The sequence below is a fragment of the Chiloscyllium punctatum genome, chromosome 10, assembly GCF_047496795.1.
Source record: "Chiloscyllium punctatum isolate Juve2018m chromosome 10, sChiPun1.3, whole genome shotgun sequence".
NCBI classification, from domain to species: domain Eukaryota; kingdom Metazoa; phylum Chordata; class Chondrichthyes; order Orectolobiformes; family Hemiscylliidae; genus Chiloscyllium; species Chiloscyllium punctatum.
This window is the reverse complement of record NC_092748.1, coordinates 9,566,076-9,590,382: the sequence shown is the minus strand read 5'-3', so window position 1 is coordinate 9,590,382 and position 24,307 is coordinate 9,566,076. Positions and strand designations below refer to the sequence as shown.

General features: G+C 48.6%; 1 protein-coding gene across 1 annotated transcript in view; it reads left to right on the top strand.

Moving 5' to 3' along the window:
- The first annotated feature begins 2,411 nt into the window (after positions 1-2,411).
- Positions 2,412-24,307, top strand: part of slc19a1 (solute carrier family 19 member 1) — a 43,637-nt gene continuing 21,741 nt past the window's right edge. The window contains exons 1-2 of the mRNA XM_072578490.1: positions 2,412-3,037; positions 17,922-18,525. Coding sequence (XP_072434591.1) covers positions 2,858-3,037; positions 17,922-18,525 — 784 coding nt within the window. The 5' untranslated portion in view covers positions 2,412-2,857. The remainder of the gene's footprint in view (positions 3,038-17,921; positions 18,526-24,307) is intronic.

The following is a 24,307-nucleotide window of genomic DNA, read 5'->3' as shown; positions in this document are numbered from 1 at the left end:
TGGTGCATCTATAAAATTGGGAGATGTTCCTGGGGACATGCCGAGTTTCCTCAGCTTCCTGAGGAAGTACAGGAGTTGGGGGGATGGCATATAATTAGAATTAGGTTTTGCTGTCACGTGTACTCACATACAGGAATACTGGCGTGAAAAGTGTACAAAGTCACCTTTCTGTGGCACCATCTTTAAATACAAGTTGAGAATTAAACGAAAGAAAGTCAAAATAAAAATAAAAGCTTCCAGATCTTAAAGTCCATGTCCAAAGGAAAGGAAAAACATTTCAGATTTTAAAGTTTTATTTGCCTGGGGCCTACCCCTGGCCTGGAGTTTGGGTCAGCCTACTCCTGGCACATGCTCCACTGATCGCCTCTGATGCCTCCACTGTCGCCACCAATTACCAGAACAAGCCACCCCTGTTGCAGCAGCTAATTGGGTGAAAGTAACATCCAAAATGGGTGTAAAAATTAGGTAGGGGTAATTCCACTGCATTTTAATTTGGGGAGAAGGTGGCCGCGTTTTAAATAAGACAAGGATAACATTGGATGCAGTTTTAAATTGAAGGCGATCAAAATTTGTCAGGAATAGAATTGCTGTGTTGAAAATCGGCCTAAAACGAACACATTTAAAATAGTGTGTGATAGAAAACTGGACAGCAATGAGATACTCTCTCCACACCCAGTCTTTGCACTATACACTTCACACTCAAATTTCAACGGTTTTTGGGTATTAGTCCCATTTTGTATCACTTTTTCCAATGTTTCTGAGAACTAATTAATTTCTTTTTGGATATTCCTATGACTTACTCTCTTACATTGATGCAGCTGTGTTCATTTGAATAATCTACAGTTCCCGGAGATGAATCCTGGGTGATTATGAGCGCTGGGAGAAAGTGAGGACTGCAGATGCTGAAGATCAGAGTTGAAAGGTGTGGCGCTGGAAAAGCACAGCTGGTCAGGCAGCATCCAAGGAGCAGGAGAATCGATGTTTCAGGCATAAGCCCTTCATCAGGAATTGCATATTCTCCCCGTGTCTGTGTGGGTTTCCTCCGGGTGCTCCGGTTTCCTCCCATAGTCCAAAAATGTGCAGGTCAGGTGAATTGGCCATGCTAAATTGCCCGTAGTGTTAGGTGCAGGGGTAAATTAGGGGAATGGGTCTGGGTGGGTGTGCTTCAGCGGGTTGGTGTGGACTTGTTGGGCCGAAGGGCCTGTTTCCACACTGTAATTAATCTAACCTAAATCTAATCTAATCAAATTGATAATTTTCTACTGAAATAGCATCCTGTAATTGAAATGCAGTAAGTTAATTCTTCATCTTGTTTTAAGCATAAAGCTGTACTTCTAAATGAAAACACTTGAAAAAACTAAAATGGGACTCAAAACATATTGATATAAATTCTTAGTCGTTGGAGCACTGAAAACCTGGTTGAAAGGGTTAATGGCACCTGGCAGGCTGGTATTGAGCTGGGCAACACTGGCCAGTACTCATGACTCAAACAGCATTACAGAAGCAGATTGTCTGATCACTACTGTATGGCTTCAAAAAGTGCTTTGACTGTCTGAGACATCATGAGGTTATAGGAATGCAAGTACTTCTCTCCATTCCCTAAAACCACTCTGTGCTGCCAGGGAATGCCTCCTGCATCATTACACCATGAGGCTGCATGTCAGGACGCCCTACCCCCTTCAAGGTAGTTCATTCACAGAATCTCTACACAGTGTGGAATCAGGCCATGCGGCCCAACAAATCCATTCCGACCCTTCCTACCCAGGATCTCCCACTCCATCCCTGCATGTCCCACGTCCAATCCACCCCGCCGACACAACCTTTGGCCTGTGGGAAGAAAGCGGAGCAAACCCACAGAGAGACGGAGGGGACGTGCGAACCCCGAGAGGGACGGAATCGAGCGCGGGGTTCCTGGGACTCTCCTGGTGCTAACGTGCTGCCTCCCAACATAGCATGCTGAAGCATCCCAATCCCAGGCCGTCGCACTCTCATGCAACTGAACTGCACACTCGACCAACCCCATCCCCCCGCCAAAAAAGCAAGTCTTATAAGCAAAACAAACTCCAAACCCAGGCGGGTCAGGGCTTCAAGTGGAACAGAAATTGCTGACAACAGCTCAACCTTCATGTTTCGTGCCCGGTGATCCTTCCTCAGACTTTTACAGTCCTACACTGATCCATCCTCAGACTTTTAAGTGGCAGTGACTCAGTTAAACTCCCCTCCTACTCCAGATGATTGCAATGTAACAAACAGTTAGAAGGAGACATCAGCCTGCTTTAGCGGTCAGTGTAGTGCTCCTTGGTATATGTAGTACAGCGGGATGTGCTGATCCAGGGTCTAAGTGACTGATGGACTCCAAATCCCAGCTTGCTTTGTGCAAACAAAGTAAAGGCTTGTGGGAAGTATGCAAAAAGAAGGAGTTGAAGTAAAGTCAAATGGTTTTACCACAAGCCACAGAGTTGGAGGCGGGGGAAGTCTCCGCTTATAATCGATGCCCAGGTTCTGGGAGCTCTGCAGACTCTCCCAAGTCTCAGCAAGTCAGAAGAGGAGCAACTCCTTGTTTTGTACATGGCACTCGTTCTGTGCAGCAGTAGAGGTTGTAGGTACCACCATCACCACCAGGGAAGGAGATCAGCTACCGCGAAGGCATTTCAGTTTTCAGGGGAGTTTGGGTTCAGTCTTGTCTTGAGTCTGGGAGCACTTAGGGAGACTGCATTCTAAGTTCAGCTCCCGGGGAAAAGTGCTGGCGAGGCTGTTCAACTTCACATAGAGATAGAGATAGAGATAGAGAAGGGTTGGGGGGGGGGTGGGCAGACCCAGGAACCAGGGCCGTGTTAAAGACAGACAGCGAGCAATAATGGACCCCGAGGTCCCAGAGAAAACGCTGCAGAAGCAGCAGCAGCAGCAGCCCGGGGAGTGCTGGCGGTTCTCTGTCCTGTACCTGTGCTTTTATGGGTTCATGGTTCAGATTAAACCAGCGGAAAGCTTCATCACTCCTTACCTACTGGGTCCGGACAAAAACTTCACCAGGGAACAGGTGAGTCTGCCAGCTCTCAGGAATCACTAACACGAACGGGCTCCTGTGCTTTTTTTAAAAAAAACACTAAATAGCTGGCTATCAATTATCGTTCACACTCCAGTGAGGCAGACTTTTACCAGTGGCGCCTCATCAATGCAGCTTGTTGTTAAATGATAACGGGGTTACCGCTGGTGATGGAGCTCAGGCTGGAGTTTTGGGTCGAGGAAATGGAAAGTTGAAACCCAACAGGGGCTGGAAGAACTTTTTTTTGTGAGTGCATGGTTGCTCATGCCTAATGAGTACTGAACGTTGTTCATCAGGGGCAGTTGAACTGGAGAAATACCACTCCAGATTGTTTTCTTTTCAACAAAAGAAAGATTTGTCCTTTGTGACCTCGGGATATTCCATTAAAAAATGCCAGTTAAAATATTTTCTGAAGTGTACCTATCCTTGTAAGGGAAGAAATGTAGCAACCAATTTGCTGGTGGTAACAGGTTTCCACAGTCCACAATGTGATGATGACTGTGTAATATTTCTGTGAGATTGGTTTTGTGGAGAGGGGCAAGTTTTGGTCAGGACTCCAGAGAGAATTCCCCTGCTCTTTGTGGAAGTTTGCATTCGTTTTAACTTATTACTGTCACATGTACCTGGGTACAGTGAAAAGTTTTGCTTTGTGTGCAGTACAGACAGAGCATTCCATACAAATCTCGTAGGGTGATTGTATTCCTCGCTGTTTTCAGTGTTATGGCTGCACAGAGAGTGAGATCAACATTAAATGTAAAATTTGAGATTCCGATACAGAAGGGAAGAAGCTATTCTTGAATTTGTTGGTATGTGTGTGTTTAAGCTTTTGTATCTTCAGTCTGACGGAACACATTAAAATGGGGGTGGGAGGGGTCTTTGATGTTGGCTGCCTTCCTGAGGCACTGAGAAGTATAAACAGAGTCTGTGGATGGAAGTTTGGCTTGCATGATGGACTGGGCTGTGTTCACAACTTCCTGTAATCTCCTGCAGTCCTGAGCAGAGCAGATGCCGTACCAAGCTGTGATGCCTCTGGTTACAATGCTTTCTATGGTATATCTAAACAAAATGGGTAAGAGGCCTTGTGGACATGCCGAATTTCCTTAGCTCCCTGAGCTAATAGAGGTGTCATTGTGCTTTCCTGACTGTAGCATCAACGTGGGTAGACCAGGATAGATTGTTGGTGATAATCACTCCCAGGAACCTGGCGTCCTCCACCATCTCCACCCCAGCACCTGATGATGTCAACATTTACAGGCCCTGGAGCATCATAAACAAATTTCTGGGTTAGGGTTGGAGTGAACAGACTTCTGAACATCATGTGCCAAAGATCATCTCCAGCTATACAGTTGCCTTCCAGTCTCCAGTTCCTGTTTGTTTTTTTTTGTTGCAAATTCTGTTTTCTGTTTGATTGATGGAGAGGATGTTAAAGCTTTCATTTGTAAAATGTGTCATAGAAATAATTAGTACAATTGTACAATAACTGAGGGAGTTGATTGACGCTCTGCAATCATTATGTACTGCCCATTAGTATACTGCCAGTGTATCTAACCTGGGTCTCTCCTGTTCTCTCCTCCACTTCTTCTGATACGAAGCTTCTTTGACCGTACTCTTGACTATCTACCTCAGTATCTCCTTGTATGGCCTCATTGTCACAATGAATTTGATCATGCTCCTATGAACAACCTTTGAGGTTGCTCGTAGTAAAGGTGCTAAATAGAGTCATACAGCACAGAAACATGTACAAGTGCAAGTTGTTGTTGTCTATCCACATGTGACCAGTGCAGTTTACAGTTTAGGCACTTCAGTCCTTTGCCTTATTCCCAGTCAGTGTCTTTGCCCTGCACCTTACAGGTTATGGATGATTGGGGGGGCGGGGGAGAAAGGGGTGTGTGTGTGTGTGATTTTGACATTGATCAGTGAGGTAACAACCAGATGATCTGTTTTTAGTGAGGGGTAAACACCTTGGGGATAATTCTTCCCCCCCCCCCCCCTGTCATTCTTCCATTTAACAGCATTGGGTGATCACCCAGTACTGACACTGGATTACCAGCCTGGACTACATATTGAACTGTCTGGAGTAGGGCATGAGCCTGTGAACATCACGCCTCTGAGTTGTGTGTGCTAAAAGATACAACTATCTCTTGCTTGAAGTCCCAGTCCAAAGTGGCACATTCCTGCAGCAGATTCAGGAGAGAGCTGCGTTCTTTCAGGCCTTTCTCTGCAGCGCTGTCCTAGGGCCATTGTTGGTGTGAATTATCCACAGTTTTACCTCCTATAACCACCACCACTGCTCTGCAAAATGTGGATCTCCTCCAATCATTCGAGCAATTTATGATGCTGTATCACCTCAAAATCCTGCTGGGTCTGGACAGAGTCACTGGGGAAAAATTTTCCAACTTGGTGAAAGCACAGCGAATGAAAGGGCACTGCTTTTTAAAGTAACTACCAAAAGAAGCAAAAGGGTTAACTTTTTCTAAGTGGTTAGGTTCTGGAATGCATTACCTGGGAGTCATGGAGTCATAGAGATGTACAGCATGGAAACAGACCCTTCGGTCCAACCTGTCCATGCCGACCAGATATCCCAACCCAATCTAATCCCACCTGCCAGCACCCGGTCTATATCCCTCCCAACCCTTCCTATTCCTATACCCATCAAAATGCCTCTTAAATGTTGCAATTGTACCAGCCTCCACCACTTCCTCTGGCAGCTCATTCCATACACGTACCACCCTCTGTGTGGAAAAGGTTGCCCCTTAGGTCTCTTTTATATCTTTCCTCTCTCACCCTATGCCCTCTAGTTCTGGACTCCCAGACCCCAGGGAAAAGACTTTGTCTATTTATCCTATCCATGCCCCTCATGATTTTATAAACCTCTCTAAGGTCACCCCCTCAGCCTCCGATGCTCCAGGGAAAACAGCTCTAGCCTATTCAAACTCTCCCTACAGCTTAAATCCTCCAACTCTGGCAACATCTTTGTAAATCTTTTCTGAACCCATTCAAGTTTCACATCTTTCCAATAGGAAGGAAACCAGAATTGCACATAATATTCCAAAAGTGACCTAACCAATGTCATGTATAGCCACAACATGACCTCCCAACTCCTGTACTCAATAAAGGAAAGCATACCTTCACTATCCTATCTACCCATGAACCTGCACTCCAAGGTCTCTTTGTTCAGCAACACTCCCTTGGACCTTACCATTAACTGTATAAGTCCTGATAAGATTTGCTTTCCCAAAATACAGCAACTTGCATTTATCTGAATTAAACTCCATCTGCCACTTCTCAGCCCATTGGCCCATCTGGTCCAGATCCTGTTGTAATCTGAGGTAACCGTCTTCACTGTCCACTACACCTCCAATTTTGGTGTCAGCTGCAAACTTATTAACTGTACCTCTTTTATGTGAGTACCCATGACAATAAACCTAATTCTAAATCCTTCCCACCTTCTGTACAGTGGTTCAACAAGTAAACCCAGTCCTGATGTCATAGAGTCATAGAGATGTACAGCATAGAAACAGACCCTTTGGTCCAACCCGTCCATGCTGACCAGATATCCCAATCTAGTCCCACCTGCCAGCACCTGGCCCATATCCCTCCAAACCCTTCCTATTCATATACCCATCCAAATGCCTCTTAAATGTTACAATTGTACCAGCCTCCATCACTTCCTCTGGCAGCTCATTCCATCCACGTACCACCTTCTGCGTGAAAAAGTTGCCCCTGAGGTCTCTTTTATATCTTTCCCCTCCCATCCTAAACCCATGCCCTCTAGTTCTGCACTCGCCGACCCCAGGGAAAAGACTTTGTCTGTTTACCCTATCCACGCCCCTCGTGATTTTATAAACCTCTATAAGGTCTCCCCTCAGCCTCCGACGCTCCAGGGAAAACTGCCCCAGCCTGTTCAGCCTCTCCCTGTAGCTCAGATCCTCCAACCCTGGCAACATCCTTGTAAATCTTTTCTGTGCTGAATAAACCCGACTCCAGGCCCGGGTTTGAAATTTAAAAAAAAACTTTTGCAAATAGGGGAGGCCATTCAGTCCATCTGCTTCATGGTACTGCCTAAAGTTACAGCCTCCCCTCTCCAGAATCGGTGTGTGTTGCCCCACTTTAGACCTGAATTTACTGCTTGATCGATTTGTCCCCACAGGGGCTTGTTTTTGACTGAAGTTGCTGTCACCTTTTTAACGCTTCAAAGGCGCTCCGGCTTAAACATTTCCAGGCTGACTGCGTCTCACAGACCACTCTGTAGGAGGTTCCGTCTTGTATACTTTCAAGAGCTGAGGGTCAAGGAACTGTCGCTGAGGTGGGCTAGCGCTGACGCTCAGTTCCCTCTCTGGAGACTTGTGCGTTCAAATCCTCCTGCATCCAGCTGAGCACCGTCTCCTTGCCGATGTTCCCAGATGCAACACCGTCAGAGTTATTAAATCATCCACGTTCTGTCGCTGGATTTCCTCCCCCCCCCCCCCAAATTTGTCTCTTAACCCATTATCACTGACATGATCATCCCATAACACTGGGTTTGTGGGATCTTGCTGTGCCTTTCCAGTGCTGGAATGGTGGCGACTTTTCACAAAAGGTGCACGTTGGCTGGAAAGAGCTTTCGGGCCCCCTAAGAGCCTACTATGTTCAGGAATTTATTTTCTGTCTGTCTTAATTATTAAATATGCATTGTATTTTTTTCTTTCTTTTTTATTATTAGCAGTGTGCGAATTGGCAGGTTGGGGTCCTGATGTGCCGCTACTGTAGCTTTGAAGTTGTACTAATCCTACTGTCATCGGCTTTTTAAGAATCACCCCCCCCCCACCGTGCAGTTAAGAAAAATAAACTGCACTCCCTCCTCCTGGATTATGTTCCAGCTTCATTAGTGGCTCCATGGGTGTTCTCCCACTCTCCATTTTAGATTGAAATGACGAGCACGGCTTATACTCACCAAAACTTACACCAAATGGATTTGCTCAGAAATCCAGTACGCTCAGCATCTCCGTTCCACTCAAACAACATCACACTTTCTATCCCCTTTCTCATTCTCTGTGTTCACTGGCGTTTCCCTTTTTTTTTTGGAAGTCCCTCACAATCCTCTGGACGTATTAACGACCTCCTTATTTGTACAGGAGCACTTACTCCCTGTCAAGCCCCTTCATAATTGGATGTAGGAATTGATCCAAGTCAGGAAACCGAGTTGGAGCAGATGGGTCACTTTTTTTTTCAGGTTGGCAAGCTGGTATTGTGGCAGACCACGTGTAAGATTACTGGAGCCACAGCTATGTGTAATCCGTCAGTGATTTGAATGAAGGGTTTGTGTTTGATACAGAGTAAAAGCACGCATGTCTTGATGGGCCAAATGGCCTCCCGGTCTGCTCTACTAGTCCTTGGCTGGAAGCTCTCTGTCAGGTTATCTCCCCATCCCTTTTTCTTTTCTCCCTACAGAAAATAGCTCTATGTGTAGGGTGTGTTTGCTGGGAGTTGGAACCTCTCGGTTTTGGTTTCATTTTTGGACATCTTTTTACAGAGTCACACAGCATGGAAACAGACTGTTCAGTCCAACTCATCCATGCCAACCAAGTTCCCAAACTAAACTAGTCCCACCTGTCTGTGTTTGGCCTATATCCTTCCAAAACCTTCATATTAATGAACTTATCCAAATGTCTTTTAAACATTGTAATTGTACCTGCATCTGCTACTTTTTCTGGCAGTTAATTCCACACACAAATCACTTTTGTTTTAAAAAAAGTTGCACCTCCTATCCCTTTTGAAACGTTCTCCTCTTGCCTTAAAAATATGCCCATAATTTTGAATTTCCACCCCCTCCCCACTTTAGGGATAGGATCTTTGCTATTCACCTTATCTATTGACCCTCCTGATTTCATAAATCCCTATAAGGCCACCTCTCAACCTTCTACACTCCAGTGATAAAGTCCCACCCTGTTTCTATAACTCAATTACTCCATTCCCAGCAGCATTGTGGTAAATCTCCCCTAAACCCTCTCCAGCCTCATAATATTATTCCTGAAGTAGGGTGACCAGAACTGGACACAGTATTCCAGAGGAGGCCTTGCCAATGTCCTGTACAACCTCAACGTGACGTCACAACGTTTATACTCCAAGGTCTGAGCAATAAAGGCATATGTGCTAAATGCCGCCTTAACTACCATGTCTACATGTGATGCAAACTTCAAAGAACAATGTCCCTGAATCCCTAGGTCTCTCTGTTCTACAACACTCCCCAGGGCCTTACCATTAACTAGTCCTGCCTTTGTTTGCTTGACCAAAAGGAATACCTCGTGTTTATCCAACTCAAACTCAATCTGCCACCCCTCAGCCCATTGACCCAACATCTCCTGATCCGGTTTTGAATCGAAGACTGTCAACTCCCCCTCCCACTCTGCCGAGGACATGGAGGTCCTGGGCCTCCTTCACCGCCCCTCCCTCACCACCAGACGCCTGGAGGAAGAACGCCTCACCTTCCGCCTCGAAACACTTCAACCCCAGGGCACCAATGTGGACTTCAACAGTTTCCTCATTTCCCCTTCCCCCACCTCACCCCAGTTCTAAACTTCCAGCTCAGCACTTTCCCCATGACTTGTCCTACCTGCCTATCTTCTCTTCCACCTGTCCACTCCACCCTCCTCTCTGACCTATCATCTTCATCCCACCCCCATCCACCCATTGTACTTTTTGCTACCTTCCCCCACTCTCCCCTCTGACCTATCACCTTCATCCCCTCCCCCACTCACCTATTGTACTCTATGCTACTTTCTCCCCACCCCCCACCCTCCTCTCACTTATCTCTCCACGCTTCAGGCTCTCTACCTGTATTCCTGATGAAGGGCTTTTGCCCGAAACGTCGATTTTACTGCTCCTTGGATGCTGCCTGAACTGCTGTGCTTTTCCAGCACCACTACTCCAGAATCTGGTTTCCAGCATCTGCAGTCATTATTTTTACTGCATTGTAACTACCACCTTGTGCAGAGAATGAGGGGCCTATCGAAGAGACTGTGGGCATTAATGCATTTCTAGATTAGTGGTGCTGGAAGAGCACAGCAGTTCAGGCAGCATCCAACGAGCAGCGAAATCGACGTTTCGGGCAAAAGCCCTTCATCAGGAATAAAGGCAGTGAGCCTGAAGCGTGGAGAGATAAGCTAGAGGAGGGTGGGGGTGGGGAGAGAGTAGCATAGAGTACAATGGGTGAGTGGGGGAGGGGATGAAGGTGATAGGTCAAGGAGGAGAGGGTGGAGTGGATAGGTAGAAAAGAAGATAGGCAGGTAGGACAAGTCCAGACAAGTCAAGGATACAGTGCTGAGCTGGAAGTTTGAAACTAGGATGAGGTGGGGGAAGGGGAAATGAGGAAGCTGTTGAAGTCCACATTGATGCCCTGGGGTTGAAGTGTTCCGAGGCGGAAGATGAGGCGTTCTTCCTCCAGGCGTCTGGTGGTGAGGGAGCGGCGGTGAAGGAGGCCCAGGACCTCCATGTCCTCGGCAGAGTGGGAGGGGGAGTTGAAATGTTGGGCCACGGGGCGGTGTGGTTGATTGGTGCGGGTGTCCCGGAGATGTTCCCTAAAGCGCTCTTCTAGGAGGCGATCGGGCTGCCCAGTAGGACTCTGCGAGGTTCTGTCGGGGTGATGTTGAACAATGGGGGCAGGGATCTGTTCCACAGAGTAGGCCATTCAGCCCTTCGAGTGTGTTCCACTTCTCCTTTTGGGTTGTGGCTTTTCTTTATTTTCACACTCTCTCTTTCCAACAGCCTTTCTCCTCTAAATCCCTTTTATTCACAAAGAAACCCATCGCTCTCGGCTCTGAGATTTTCAAGCCTCTGCTTTTTCGGAGAGGATTCCAGGTGTTCACTACCTTTCTTTCCCCTTGTGTGACCAAATGTTTTATAACGTCACTGTCATTGCCCTAGTTTTCATGTTAAGAATATAATTTTTAAAAAAAACTTTCTTGACGTTTGCACCAGAGGAAGGAGGAAAACTAACTGTCGATTCATTCAATCGTCGACATCGCTTCAACAGGATCACCCCGAGTCTTCCATACTTGAGGCAGTCTAGATTTTTTTTAAGATATTAAAACCATTCTGTTGTGACCCATCTCTGGAGTAGTTGGCACTTGAACCCGAGCTTTTGAGGCCAAAGTATAGAGATATTACCGTTGCGCTAATGCTAGTGTCAGTGTGATAAAAGAGCAGAAAATCTTGTTTCTTTTTATTTGATAGCTACGTGTTTGTCAGGCAGGTTTTTTTAAACTTTTTTTTCTCAATCTACTACTGGATGTGAAATAACTCCACAGAGGCTGGTATTCCGTCACAACGTTACCCTTTATTTAAAAGTAGAGAGTTGATCCAGCTCCCTCAGAGCCAGCTCTGAGTGAACAGAACCTCTGACACTCAGGCAGGTTTTATATTTGGCCAGTGCCTGCTAACTCTGCAGAAGTTCCTCAGGGTAGGGTCCTAGGCCCAAGCATCTTCAGCTCCAGCTCCTTCATCAATGACCTTCCCGCCATCTTGAGGTCAGAAGTGGGGATGTTCAGCACCGTCCAGCACCATTTGTGACTCCCCAGATACCGGAACAGTCCATGTTCAAATGCAACAACATCCAAAGGTTATCCAGACTTGGGTTGAAAAGGGGCAAGCAACATTTTTTTTAGATTACTTAGTGTGGAAATAGGCCCTTCGGCCCAACAAGTCCACACCGACCCGCCGAAGCGCACCCACCCATACCCCTTCCCCTACATTTACCCCTACATCTAACACTACGGGCAATTTAGCGTGGCCAATTCACCTGACCTGCACATCTTTGGACTGTGGGAGGAAACCGGAGCACCCGGAGGAAACCCACGCAGACACGGGGAGAATGTGCAAACTCCACACAGTCGCCTGAGGCGGGAATTGAACCCGGGTCTCTGGCGCTGTGAGGCAGCAGTGCTAACCACTGTGCCACCGTGCCGCCTACCCATGGCTACCATGTACATATACCAACAGATGTAGTCTGCGAAGCACTGTCTCCCTGACTTGTTTCTTACAATAACAACAATAGCCAGACTGCAGAAGTACTTCCATGACCATGAGGGACTGTGGGACGTCCTGAGGTCTTTGAAGGCGCCATATGAATGCAAGTCAGTATTTGACTCCCCTGTGTCTGAAGGACCTTCTGCAGGGAGTTGGTGGGGGAGGGAAGAGACTTGCATTTGCATAGTGCTTTTCACATCCACAGGCGGTAATGAAGGAAAGGCAGTAGCCGGGTTGTGCACAAAAAGCCCCCACAACAGTGGCATGATTTTAAATTTAAACTTTATCGTCACTTGTACTCAAGTACAAAAATACAGTAGCACAGTAAGAGGTTTTCAATGTCCTCACACACAGCACTATCTTAGGTACAAGTACCTAGGTACAAAAACTTAACCTGGAAGAAAGCAAAGTTAAAAGTTAAACATGACCGTCACTCTCTCAGTTCTGCGTAAAAACAAAATTAAACATTTGCAGGCTTTCTTAGTGTTAAGGAGGAGAAATGAAGCTAAAAGTTTAAACATTGCAGTATTTCCAGTGATGATGAGATAGAACATTTCTGTTTATGGGCATTGGGGTGAATCCCACAGCTGGAGATTTAAATGTTGACATGTTGAAGCATCTCTAACCCTCTGTCTGAAGCCTGTTAACCGGTGGGTCAGCACCTCATCGTTTTTAATGCCTTTATTTCCTCATGACAGAACTTGTAATGGCTTGCTTCTTGTCCATCACTCTGACTTGCTAGGAACAGGGCAGAATATACTGAAACCATAGGGTTTTGATTTTAATAAAGGGGAATAGGTTTGTCTTCCTAATGACAGTTGTGGTTAACTAAATACTGTGTGTCTGTTCATCTGCTCCTTGTTGGAAGGAGGGAGGAAGGGCTTGCTGGGATTGCACTTGTGCTAACGTCATCTGGGATCCTTCACCCTCTATCTGCAGGAGAATGCTGGGAAGTGTGGGAGTGTGGTCAATGGGTCAAGGTCGGTTGGCTGTATCTTTGATCCGGGGTAAAAACAGCTCAGTTACTGCCTCCTTGACTTGTCCGACCTGCCTATCTCCTTTTCCACCTATCCACTCCACCCTCTCCTCCTTGACCTATCACCTTCATCTCCTCCCCCACTCACCCATTGTACTCTATGCTACTCTCTCCCCACCCCCACCCTCCTCTAGCTTATCTCTCCATGCTTCAGGCTCACTGCCTATATTCCTGATGAAGGGCTTTTGCCCGAAACGTTGATTTCGCTGCTCGTTGGATGCTGCCTGAACTGCTGTGCTCTTCCAGCACCACTAATCCAGTATGTATCTTTGATCCACCGAGTCATTGTGATTCTGTCAGGATCATTGCGGAATCTGTCACTCTCCATAGACTGCTCGGTGGCAAGGGTGGGAGATGGACTTTGGAAATGGAGATTTGCGTGCTGGGAGTGGTAGGGGCATGGGGATGCCAATGTGTGTTTTCCTCTTCTTTTCATTTTATTTATTTAACGTCATGTGTATTTTGTGACAGGATACAATGTAAAGTGTTGCACAGTGTCGCCACTTTCTGGCGCTGTTTTAAAACACAGGAAGAATAAACCAAAACATAAAACACACAGGAAGTATTTAACTTTAAGTGCTCTGCCATGGGGCCTAATGGCCAGGCATGAATCCCCTTTGCCGCCATTGGAACAAGAGTTGCCACGTATTGGCACCATCTTGCCTCCACCAATGCCCTCGCCACTGTGATCCTCTATGGTCTTTGCCAATGCGGCTGCCACTGGCTACTGAACCAGCCAAAACTTGACTCCACCACAGCCAAGAGTCTGCTTCGGGCCTACCTCGCCAAGGCTGATTGTCACTGGCAAGGTTAGCATTTGTTGTCTGACCTCAATTGCCCTAGAACTGAGTGGCAGAGTCAGCTGTTTCAGAGACAAAAAAAAACTGCAGATGCTGGAATCCAAGGTAGATCGGCAGGAGGCTGGGTGAACACAGCAAGCCAGGCAGCATCAGGAGTTGGAGAAGTCAACGTTTTGGGTGTAACCCTTCTTCAGGACTGGGGGTGGGCGGGTGGGTTTTCGGGGTAGTTGCAGGTAAAGGGCAGGGGGCAGGGGTGGTGGTGAGGTAGGGATAGGTGAACACACAGGTAGAGGGTACAGCCTGGTTGGTCAACGGGAGGAATGAAGCCAGGTGATGGCTGGAAGGAAGGGTCGGTCAGAGGAATGGAAGGGAGTGGGCTGGGCTTGGGTAGTATGGGTGGGAAGGTTGTTTGAGTTAGACCGCAAATTGGGGGAACAACCATAAGACATAGGAGTGGAAGTAAGGCCATTCGGCCCATCGAGTCCACTCCGCCATTCAATCATGGCTGATGCGCATTTCAGCTCCATTTACCAGCATTCTCCCCGTAGCCCTTAACCCCACCACCTCTTCTTCTGCCTGGACAGCCTACAGCCCAGAGGACTCAACATTTCAAACAATCTCCCTTCTCACCCATCCGCCCCCCCCCCCCCCCCGACTCCCTTCCCAAGCCCCATCCTCCTCCCTTCTATTCCAGTGACCGACTCTTCCTTCCAGCCACCAACTGGGTTCATTCCTCCTATTGACCAACTAGACCCATTCACCTAGCCCTACCTTACCATTCTGACCCTTTCCCCACCAAAAGCTTTCTCATTTCTCCCCCCCCCATCCCACTCCTTTATCTGAAACTCCCCTTACACCCACCCCCAGTCCTGAAGAAGTGTTACACCTGAAACATCAACTTCTCCCCCTCCTGATGCTGCCTGCCTTGCTGTGTTCTTCCAGCCTCCAGCTCAGCTATTTCAGAGAGTAACCAAGAGTCGGCCAGATTGCTGTGGACTGGGAGTCACCCGTGGTCCAGGCCAGGCTAATTTCATTCCCTGAACAACATTAATGCGCTGGATTTTGCACCAGTTTGTCATTGGTCACTATCACCTGAGACCAACTTTTCAATGCCATGTTTGGTTTAATTGAATCCAAATGAAATCCTACTGTCTTCCAAAGGTAAGAATTTGCACCCATGTCCTCTAAGCAGTAGCAGGAGGTTAAAGGCATACGTGACATGGTTGTGGTGATAATAGGAAACTGTGTGAATTGTGCAATCACGCACTGATTCGGGGTGAGCCTGTGTGAGTGGTTTACTGTGTCAGAGTTTTTATGTGATAATTAGCAGGGTTGGTTTGAAGAGCATGGAGATTATTAACCAGCTGTAACATTGTGAAAAAAGCTTAGACTGAGAGACCTAACCCTGAGTCAGCTCGCAGATAAAACTAACAAAATGGGATCAGGGTCAAAGGTCCCATTCGGGAATTATTCTCTACTTTGAATGTTATTCTCCTTCTGTGTCTGCCTTTTTTTGTGTCTTGGGCTCTCTGTCGGTCATGGGTTGTGTGTGTATGAGAGCGAGAGAGAGAGAGACCTGTCTTTCTACATCACTCACAGTCAGCAGGCTCACAGTCATGGGTTTGGAGGTTTTGCCACAGGCTGCAGTGTGGGACTGGGGGTGTACTTCCCTTTGACAATGGTCATTTGAGTGCTAATGTTGCCAAAGTCTGAGGATGTCCCTGGCTTTGGCTGTGTTGCAACATCCCTTCTGTTGACCTGAATGCTGCCACCCTTGCTGTTGCTGACAACAGCGTCCGTTTGTCTGTCCACACTAACCTCTCCTCACCCCCTCTCGATCCCTCCTCACCTTCTGGTTTTCACCACCAAGGCAAGGTTCCCGAGTTGGGGAATTTCCTGACTGTTGTCCCTGGAGTTATAGAATCCCTACAATATGAAAACCAGGTCCTTGGGCCTAACAAGTTCACACTGACCCTCAGAGTATCCCACCCACACCCATTCCCCTGCCCTACTACTCTACATTTCCCCTGATTAATGTCCCTAACCTACACGTCCCTGGACACTATGGGCAATTTAGCATGGCCAATTCACCTAACCTGCACATCTTTTGGACTGTGGGAGGAAACCAGAGCACCTGGAGGAAACCCACACAGACACAGGGAGAATGTGCAAACTCCACATAGACAGTCACCCAAGGCTGGAATCGAACCCAGGCCCCTGGCGCTGTGAGGCAGCAGGGCTAACCACTGAGCCACCATACTGTCCTCTGACATTTCTCCACAGAAATACAGGTTAAGAGAATTGCCTAGTTTCTCAATGAAGCTCACTGCTGGCACCTTTGTCTGTTGGCAAAACCAGTGGAACTGGGAATCAGGAATAAGGTCCTTCCCATGATTTTTTTTGCTTTGTTTATTTGTTTTTGTTTGTTTTTGAAAAAACTGAGCTGTCCTGGCACAATGAACGTCTCGCCAGAACTGTGTATCTCTCCAGTGAAGTAGTGCGAGGGCTGTTGGTAGTGGCTCCCATATTAACAGCGTCCCTAAAAGACACTTGTTTTCTTTTGACAAAACGTGTGTGACTGAAAGCTAATGGTCCTTTGTCAGTGACTCCCCACACGTTATTTCATTAGTTAGAGTCTATGCTGATTGGCCCGTGATTAGTTTCTGTTTGAGACTTGCAGCATTTCACTGTCCCCATGGCAATACAACTTGTTGCTGTAGGGGAACATCACCAAGAGAGAAAAGTGGGAAGGCTGGTGTTTAATCTGAAGATCCTTCAGTAATTAGAGTGATTCAGGAAAGTGTGTTCACTTCATTAGCTGTATCAGTGTGATAACAGGTCGCTTTAACCTTCACAGCTGCTAAACGGCAGATTACAAAAGTCCAAAGTGTGCAACTGGTTCTGGGAGCATAAACATGCCGTGAGCCAGCTAAGTCTGCGAGATGCAGGGAAGCACCTTGAGGAGAATTTTCAATTTGCCCTCCACTAGCTCTGCGATCTCCTCCCACTGCACCCCACCTCCGAGAGCTCTCTGCTCCTTCAACTTTCCCCACTCCACCAGTGGTGAACATCTCTGTATCGGGAAGCTCTGCCTAACCCCCTCCGTCTCTCCCACTTTACAATGCATATGTACACCCATTCCTAAAGAACCTATTTCCCATGGTCATCTGATCCTCTGGTTTTGTTTATTCAGGCAGGACTTGTACAATTAATGGCAGGGCCTTGGGTAGTGTTGTAGAGCAGTGGGACCTAGGGGGTCAGGCACGTAATTCTTTGAAGTTTGCATCATCGATAGGCAGGGTGGTTAAGAAGGCATTTGGCATGCTTGCCTTCATTGCTCAGTCCCTTCGGTATTGGAGTTGGGATGTCATGTTGAGGTTGTACAGGACCCACTGGTGAGGCCTCTCCTGGATTACTGTGTCCAGTTGTGGTCACCCAGTTAGTTATAGGAAGGATATTATTAAGCTGGAGAGGGTTGTGAAGAGATTTACCAGGATGTTGGCAGGAGTCGTGGGCTTTAGTTATATAGAGAGGCTGCATATGCTGGGACGTTTTTTCACTGGAGCGTAGGAAGTTTAGAGGTGACCTTTATAGAGGCAATATAGATAAGGTTAAAGGGTAGGTGTCTTTTCCCTAGGATGGGATGGGAGTAGGGGTTGCTTTCAAGATGAGGGGACACGTTTTTAAGGTCAGAAGAGAGAGATTTAAAAAAGACACTAGGGGCAACGTTTTAACGCCGAGTGGTTCGTGTGTGGAATGAATTTCCCGAGGAAGTGGCGGATGTGGGTACAATTATGATGATTAAAAGACATTTGGATAAGTACGTGAATAGGAAAGGTTTGGAGGGATATGAGCCAGGAGCAGGCAGGTGGGACCGGTTTAGTTTGAAAATAGTCCAGCATGGACTGGTTGGACCGAAGGGTCTGTTTCCATGCCGTAGGACTCTGTGTAAGTCTGATATATGCACAATGTTGTCACAGAGTTTGTTCCAAACTTCCTCAAATATGTTTTTCCTCCCCCACCACGTTCGTTTCTGCAGCTCACCAATGAGATCACGCCCGTGCTGTCGTACGCGTACATGTCGGTGTTGGTGCCTGTCTTCCTGCTGACGGACTACCTGCGCTATAAGCCGGTGCTGATCCTACAGAGCCTCAGTCACGTGGCCATCTGGCTCCTGCTGCTCTTTGGGACCACTGTGCTGCAGATGCAGTTCATGGAGTTCTTCTACGGCATCACCATGGCCGCTCGGGTGGCCTACTCCTCGTACATCTTCACCCTGGTCAGCCCGCAGTCGTACCAGAAGGTGGCGAGCTACTCTCGTTCTTCCGTGCTCATGGGGGTCTTTGTCAGCTCAGTGCTGGGCCAGCTGTTTGTCACCCTGGGTGACGTGCCCTTCCTCACCCTGAACTACATCTCCCTCGGCTTTGTCACCTTCGCCTTCACCCTGACCCTGTTCCTCAAGAGGCCGAAGAGGACCATGTTCTTCAACAGGCGGCACGCACTGACAGCCAATGGCACGCTGCACTCCGACAGCGAGGCAGTCAATGCCACCTCCGTCTCGCTGGTGGCCGAGAAGCAGAAGGCCCCCCGAGGCTGGCAGTGGCGGGAAATGGCGCTGGTCAAGATGATCCTGGAGCTCAAAGGTGAGCGGCCTCTGTTTTCATTCCTTCCTCCATGTTTGCAGCCTGCTATGGGCCGGAAGTCTCGTTCCTGAGGTTAGAGGTCAGATCCGAGGTGTCCGGGTTGCTGAGTCGTCTCTAACCGAATCCCTGCGCGGTGGCTCACTGTGGCTGCCACCTCATCATGCCAGGGTTCGATTCTGCCCTCGGGTGACTGTGCAAACCCCACATTCTCCCCATGTCTGCAGGGCTTTCCTCCCACAGTCCAAAGGGTGTGCAGGTTAGCTGGACTGGCCATGCCAAATTGCCTATAGTGTCCAAGGATGCGTAGAGGGATTTGCCGTGGAAAATGTGGGATGGGGTGGGTCTGCTCTTGATGGGCCAAATGGCCTCCATCTGCACTGTAGGGATACAATGATTTCCATGAAATTGGCTGGCGTGTTTCCTATACTGCAAGTGACTCTCCTTTCTCACTGTGGAGTTCTTTTCAATTTGGGATGTCCTGTTGAAAGGCGCTATATAAATGTCAACTTTTCGTACCGTGGTGGTGTAGAGAATGCCTCATTCAGAGCCGGTGTCTGGGCACTGAGGGTCCCTGGGGTAACAATCTCTCGAACAGTTGCTCGTCATGCATTCAAAGTGCAGTGAGCGCAACGAGTTACCCGTTAACCTGTGTCACCATTTTGCATCCGATTTGGGAGTGCATCAGCCGACCCTGGGTCCTTCAACTTCCTTGTGCCCCCTTCTGTAATTTCTTTTGTGGGCTGTGGGTGTCCACTGGCTAGAGCAGCATTTGTTGTCCATTCTGAATTGTCAAGAGAGGAGATAAGAGCCGATCGCATTGCTATGGGTCTAGAGTCACACGTAGAGCATGCCAGCTATTGACATCGAGTGTCCTTCCCTAAAGTCAATTAGTGAATGAGGCCGGTTGAGCTGGTTACCCAGACTGCCATGGTGGGATTTCACCCCGACCCCCTTGAGCATTACTGGATTAGTGGTGCTGGAAGAGCACAGCAGTTCAGGCAGCATCCAACGAGCAGCGAAATCGACGTTTCGGGCAAAAGCCCTTCATCAGGAATAAAGGCAGTGAGCCTGAAGCGTGGAGAGATAAGCTAGAGGAGGGTGGGGGTGGGGAGAGAGTAGCATAGAGTACAATGGGTGAGTGGGGGAGGAGATGAAGGTGATAGGTCAGGGAGGAGAGGGTGGAGTGGATAGGTAGAAAAGGAGATAGGCAGGTAGGACAAGTCCGGACAAGTCAAGGATACAGTGCTGAGCTGGAAGTTTGGAACTGGGCTGAGGTGGGGGAAGGGGAAATGAGGAAACTGTTGAAGTCCACATTGATGCCCTGGGGTTGAAGTGTTCCGAGGCGGAAGATGAGGCGTTCTTCCTCCAGGCGTCTGGTGGTGAGGGAGCGGCGGTGAAGGAGGCCCAGGACCTCCATGTCCTCGGCAGAGTGGGAGGGGGAGTTGAAATGTTGGGCCACGGGGCGGTGTGGTTGATTGGTGCGGGTGTCCCGGAGATGTTCCCTAAAGCGCTCTGCTAGGAAGCGCCCAGTCTCCCCAATGTAGAGGAGACCATCTGGCCTCTCATTTACCAGTCCAGTGACCGTCCAATGCCATTTCCTTCATGCTGTTATAATGACACACCATTCTCTTATTTTCTCCACAAAACACTGGAACTGATGTAGGGTATTTGGTGCCTCATGCCTGCTCCATCATACAATGAGACCATAAAAGAGTTCCTTTACACATTCAACACTCCATTGGAATAGTGGAACATTAGACCATCCAGCCCCTTCCAGAACTCGGTTAGGTCATCCACATACTTGTGGCTATCTCCATCTCCCTGTCATGATTCCCTATCCCTTGATAATGTTAATTAACAGAAACAAACTGTCTTCAATTCAGCATCCAGGTTTCCCTCGCCTTCTTGTACCAGGATGTACTTCCTACATCACTGTGGACCTGCCTGGCTGTAAATGTTAAGGTTCTGAACTCTTTCCTCCCCCCTCCCATCCTAAAGGGATGGCCCTTGCTCTTGCTCTCACTTTCACATCCTTCCCAGGGTTCCACTGGTTTCACCATATGCCCCCCCCCCCCCAACAAAGACCCTGCCATTAGTCAATAGGTGCCTTCATCCTGCCTAGTTCTTTTATCCCGTTCAATATTTCATTTCTGAATAAGTGTTCCAGTCAAATGAAGGAAGTTTGCTTTTTGTTTTTTAATAACTCCTCTTTGACTTTCCTCCCCGTCTTTGCTTGAAGCAGCAATGTCTCACGGGTCACGTTCTGTCTTCATTCCTGAGGAGTTGATCATCTCAAATCTCTTCCAAAGTGGATCTCCTTGTTTCCCTTGATCTTCCGTCCGTCCTTCCTTCCTTTTTCAGGGTCTTGCCTCTCTTGATTGCTGGCCCTTGCCCCGCATGTCTGCTCTTGTCAACCTTTGGTGCCCTTTGTTTCTGAACTTTGACCCTCCACTTTGGCATCCCAATTTGTTGGAAGTGAGCTGCCGGTCCTCTGGCCACACTGTAGGTGGCAGCAGTGAGCTGCTTGGCATTTGCTGAGTAAACTGAACATAAATAAAGTTTGTGACCGAGAGCAGGTTTCGTTCAATTATGAGTCCAGGTACTTCCCTTGACGGTCTGCATTGGACCATTTTGGCCAGGACCACACCCCCTCACTTAACCTCTTTAAAAACAAAAACATCCTTTTCCATTCATTCTGTCCGCACACCCCCACTCTCAAGTTCCACAATTGATCCAAAATGCGACAGCCTGTCTGCCAAGAGTTTCCAGTGGTTTCCAGTTTTGACCTTTCAAAACCTGGTCACCCTATAGTTTTGTGGGTGCTTTATCCTGCCCATCACAGCCTGCCAGGGAGACCGGCCAACATATAGTTCTGAAAGTAATAAACCATTGCATTTCTGTAGCGCCGTGAGTGGTTCCAGGTTGTTTTCAAAGCCCTTTATAGCGAATGATGCATTCTCTCTCTGTTTGTGTGTGTCTCTCTCTCTGTCTCTGTCTGTGTCTCTCTCTCTCTTTCTGTCTGTGTGTGTGTGTCTCTCTCTCTCTCTTTGTGTCTCTCTCCCTCTCTGTCTTCTAAATTAGAGTGGTGCTGGAAAAGCACAGCAGCTCGGGTAGCATCCGAGGATCTGGTTTCCAGCATCTGCAGTCATTGTTTTTACCTGTCTGTCTGTCTGTCTGTCTCTCTCTGAATGAGGCTGGGAGCCTCTGGGATGGAGAGATGGTGGGGGTGGGGCTGGGGAGAAGGTAGCTGAGAGTGTGATAGGTGAATGGAGGTGGGGCTGGGGAGAAGGTAGCTGAGAGTGTGATAGGTGAATGGAGGTGGGGGTAAAGGTGATAGGTCGGAGAGGAGGGTGGGGTGGATAGTTGGGAAGGAAGATTGGCTGATGGGATGGGTCATGAAGAGAGTGCTGAGCTGGAAGGTTGGAACTGTGGTAAGGTGGGAGGAGGGGAAAGGAGGAAACTGGTGAAGTCTACATTGATGCCCTGGGGTTGGAGGGCCCCAAGGCATTCTTCCTCCAGGTGTTGGGTGGTGAGGGAATGGCAATGGAGGAGGCTCAGGACCTGCATGTCCTTGGCAGAGTGGGAGGGGGAGTTGAAATGTTCGGACATGGGGCAGTGGGGTTAGTTGGTGTGGGTGTCCCAGAGATGTTCTCTAAAGCGCTCTGCAAGAAGGCTTCCAGTCTCCCCAGTGTAGAGGAGACAGCAACAGATACAGTAAATGATGTGTGGAAATGCAGGTGAAACTCTGATGGATGTGGAAGACTCCTTTGGGGCCTTGGACAGAGGTGAGAGGGGAGGTGTGGGCACAGATTTTGCAATTCCTGTGGAGGCAGGGGAAGGTGCTGAGAGGGAGGATGGGTTGTTGGGAGGTGTGGACCTGACCAGGGAGTCATGTAGCGAATGGTCTTTATGGAAAGCAGATAGGGGTGGGGAGGGAAATATATCCCTGGTGGTGGGGTCCGTTTGTAGGTGGTGGAAATGGTGGATATATCCGGAAGTTGGTGTGGTGGCCTCTGCATACATCGCATCATCCCTCGCCATTTCCACCACCTACAAACAGACCCCACCACCAGGGATATATTTCCCTCCCCACCCCTATCTGCTTTCCATAAAGACCATTCGCTCTGTGACTCCCTGGTCAGGTCCATGCCCTCCAGTAACCCACCCTCCCATCCTGGCACCTTCTGCCACCACAGGAATCACAAAACCTGTGCCCACACCTCCCCCCTCACCTCCATCCAAGGCCCCAAAGAGGCCTTCCGCATCCATCAGAGTTTCACCTGCACTTCCCCACACGTCATTACTGTATCCGTTGCTGTCACCTCTACATTGGGGATACTGGACGCCTTCTCGCAGAGCGCTTTAGAGAACATCTCTGGGATGCCCGCACCAACTAACCCCACTGTCCCATGGCCGAACACTTCAACTCCCCCTCCCACTCTGCCAAGGACATGCAGGTCCTGGGCCTCCTCTATCACCACTCCCTCACCACCTGATGCCTGAAGGAAGAACGCCTCCTCATCTTCTGCCTCGGGACCCTCCAACCCCAGGGCATCAATGTGGATTTCACCAGTTTCCTCATTCTCTCTCTCTCTCTCTCTCTCTCTCTCTCTGTGCACCCCTTACCCCCGCCTTACCCCAGTTTCAACCCTCCAGCTCAGCACCATCCTCATGACCTGACCCATCAGTCAATGTTCCTTCCCAACTATCCGCTCCATCCTCCACTCTGACCTATCACCTTCACCCACCTCTCTATCCACCTATTGCACACTCAGCTACCTCCCCCACCCCACCCCCCCTCCCATTTATCTCTCCACCCTGGAGGCTCTCAGCCTCATTCCTGATGAAGGGCTTTTGCCTGAAATGTCAATTTTTCCTGCTCCTCGGATGCTGCCTGACCTGCTGTTCTTTTCCAGCACCACTCTAATCTTGACTCTGATCTGCAGCATCTGCAGTCCTCACTTTCCTCTCTGTCGCGCGCTCTCTCTCTCCGTCGCTCTAGCTCTGGCACTCTCTCGCGCTCTCCCTCTCGCGCATTCCCGTGCTCTCGGTTTCTCTGTCGCTCTCGGTCTATCGCTCTCTCTGTCGCTCTCACTATCGCTCTCTCTCTCGCTCTTGCTCTCTCGTGCTCTCGGTCTCTCGCTCGCTCTTGGTATGTCGCTCTCTCGCTCTCTCTGGCGCTCGCTCGCGCTCTCGCTCTCTCTCGTGCTCGTGCTCTCGGTCTGTCGCTCTCTCGCGCTCGCTCTCGGTTGCTCACTCGCTCTCTGTCAGATAGGAGATGCTGCAGCCATGTACAGCAAGCTCCCACAAACTGCAGATGGCCAGTTTTCAGTCAGCAGCTGTGGTAGTGTGTGCGGAGAGTATTCCTGGGCCTGAAAGCTCCCAGCTCAGGCAGGTTGGCTGCACTGGTGCCCCTCACCTGTGGAGGATTTTTCATTTTACGCTCCAGTTTCCAGACGTGTCTCGGCGATGTTTAGTTGAGGGTTGGAAGAGGGAGCACTCCTTGCTCTTCTGGGGAACAACCAGATCTATTTGCACCCACCCAGGAGTGCCCTGGCTAACCATTCCACTGGGAAAACGAGAGCTGTGACGATGCAGAGGATGTTTGACAGAAGTTCTCAAAACTAAAGAGGGGTCTGGATGGAGGAGATGGGGGCGAAACTGTGTTCCCATTGTCAGAAGGTTTTTTTAGAAAATAAAAGTAATTCATGAGATGAATGTCACTGGCTTTTGTAGCCCATCCCTAATTGGCCAGAGGGCATTCTGCATTGGTACATGAGCA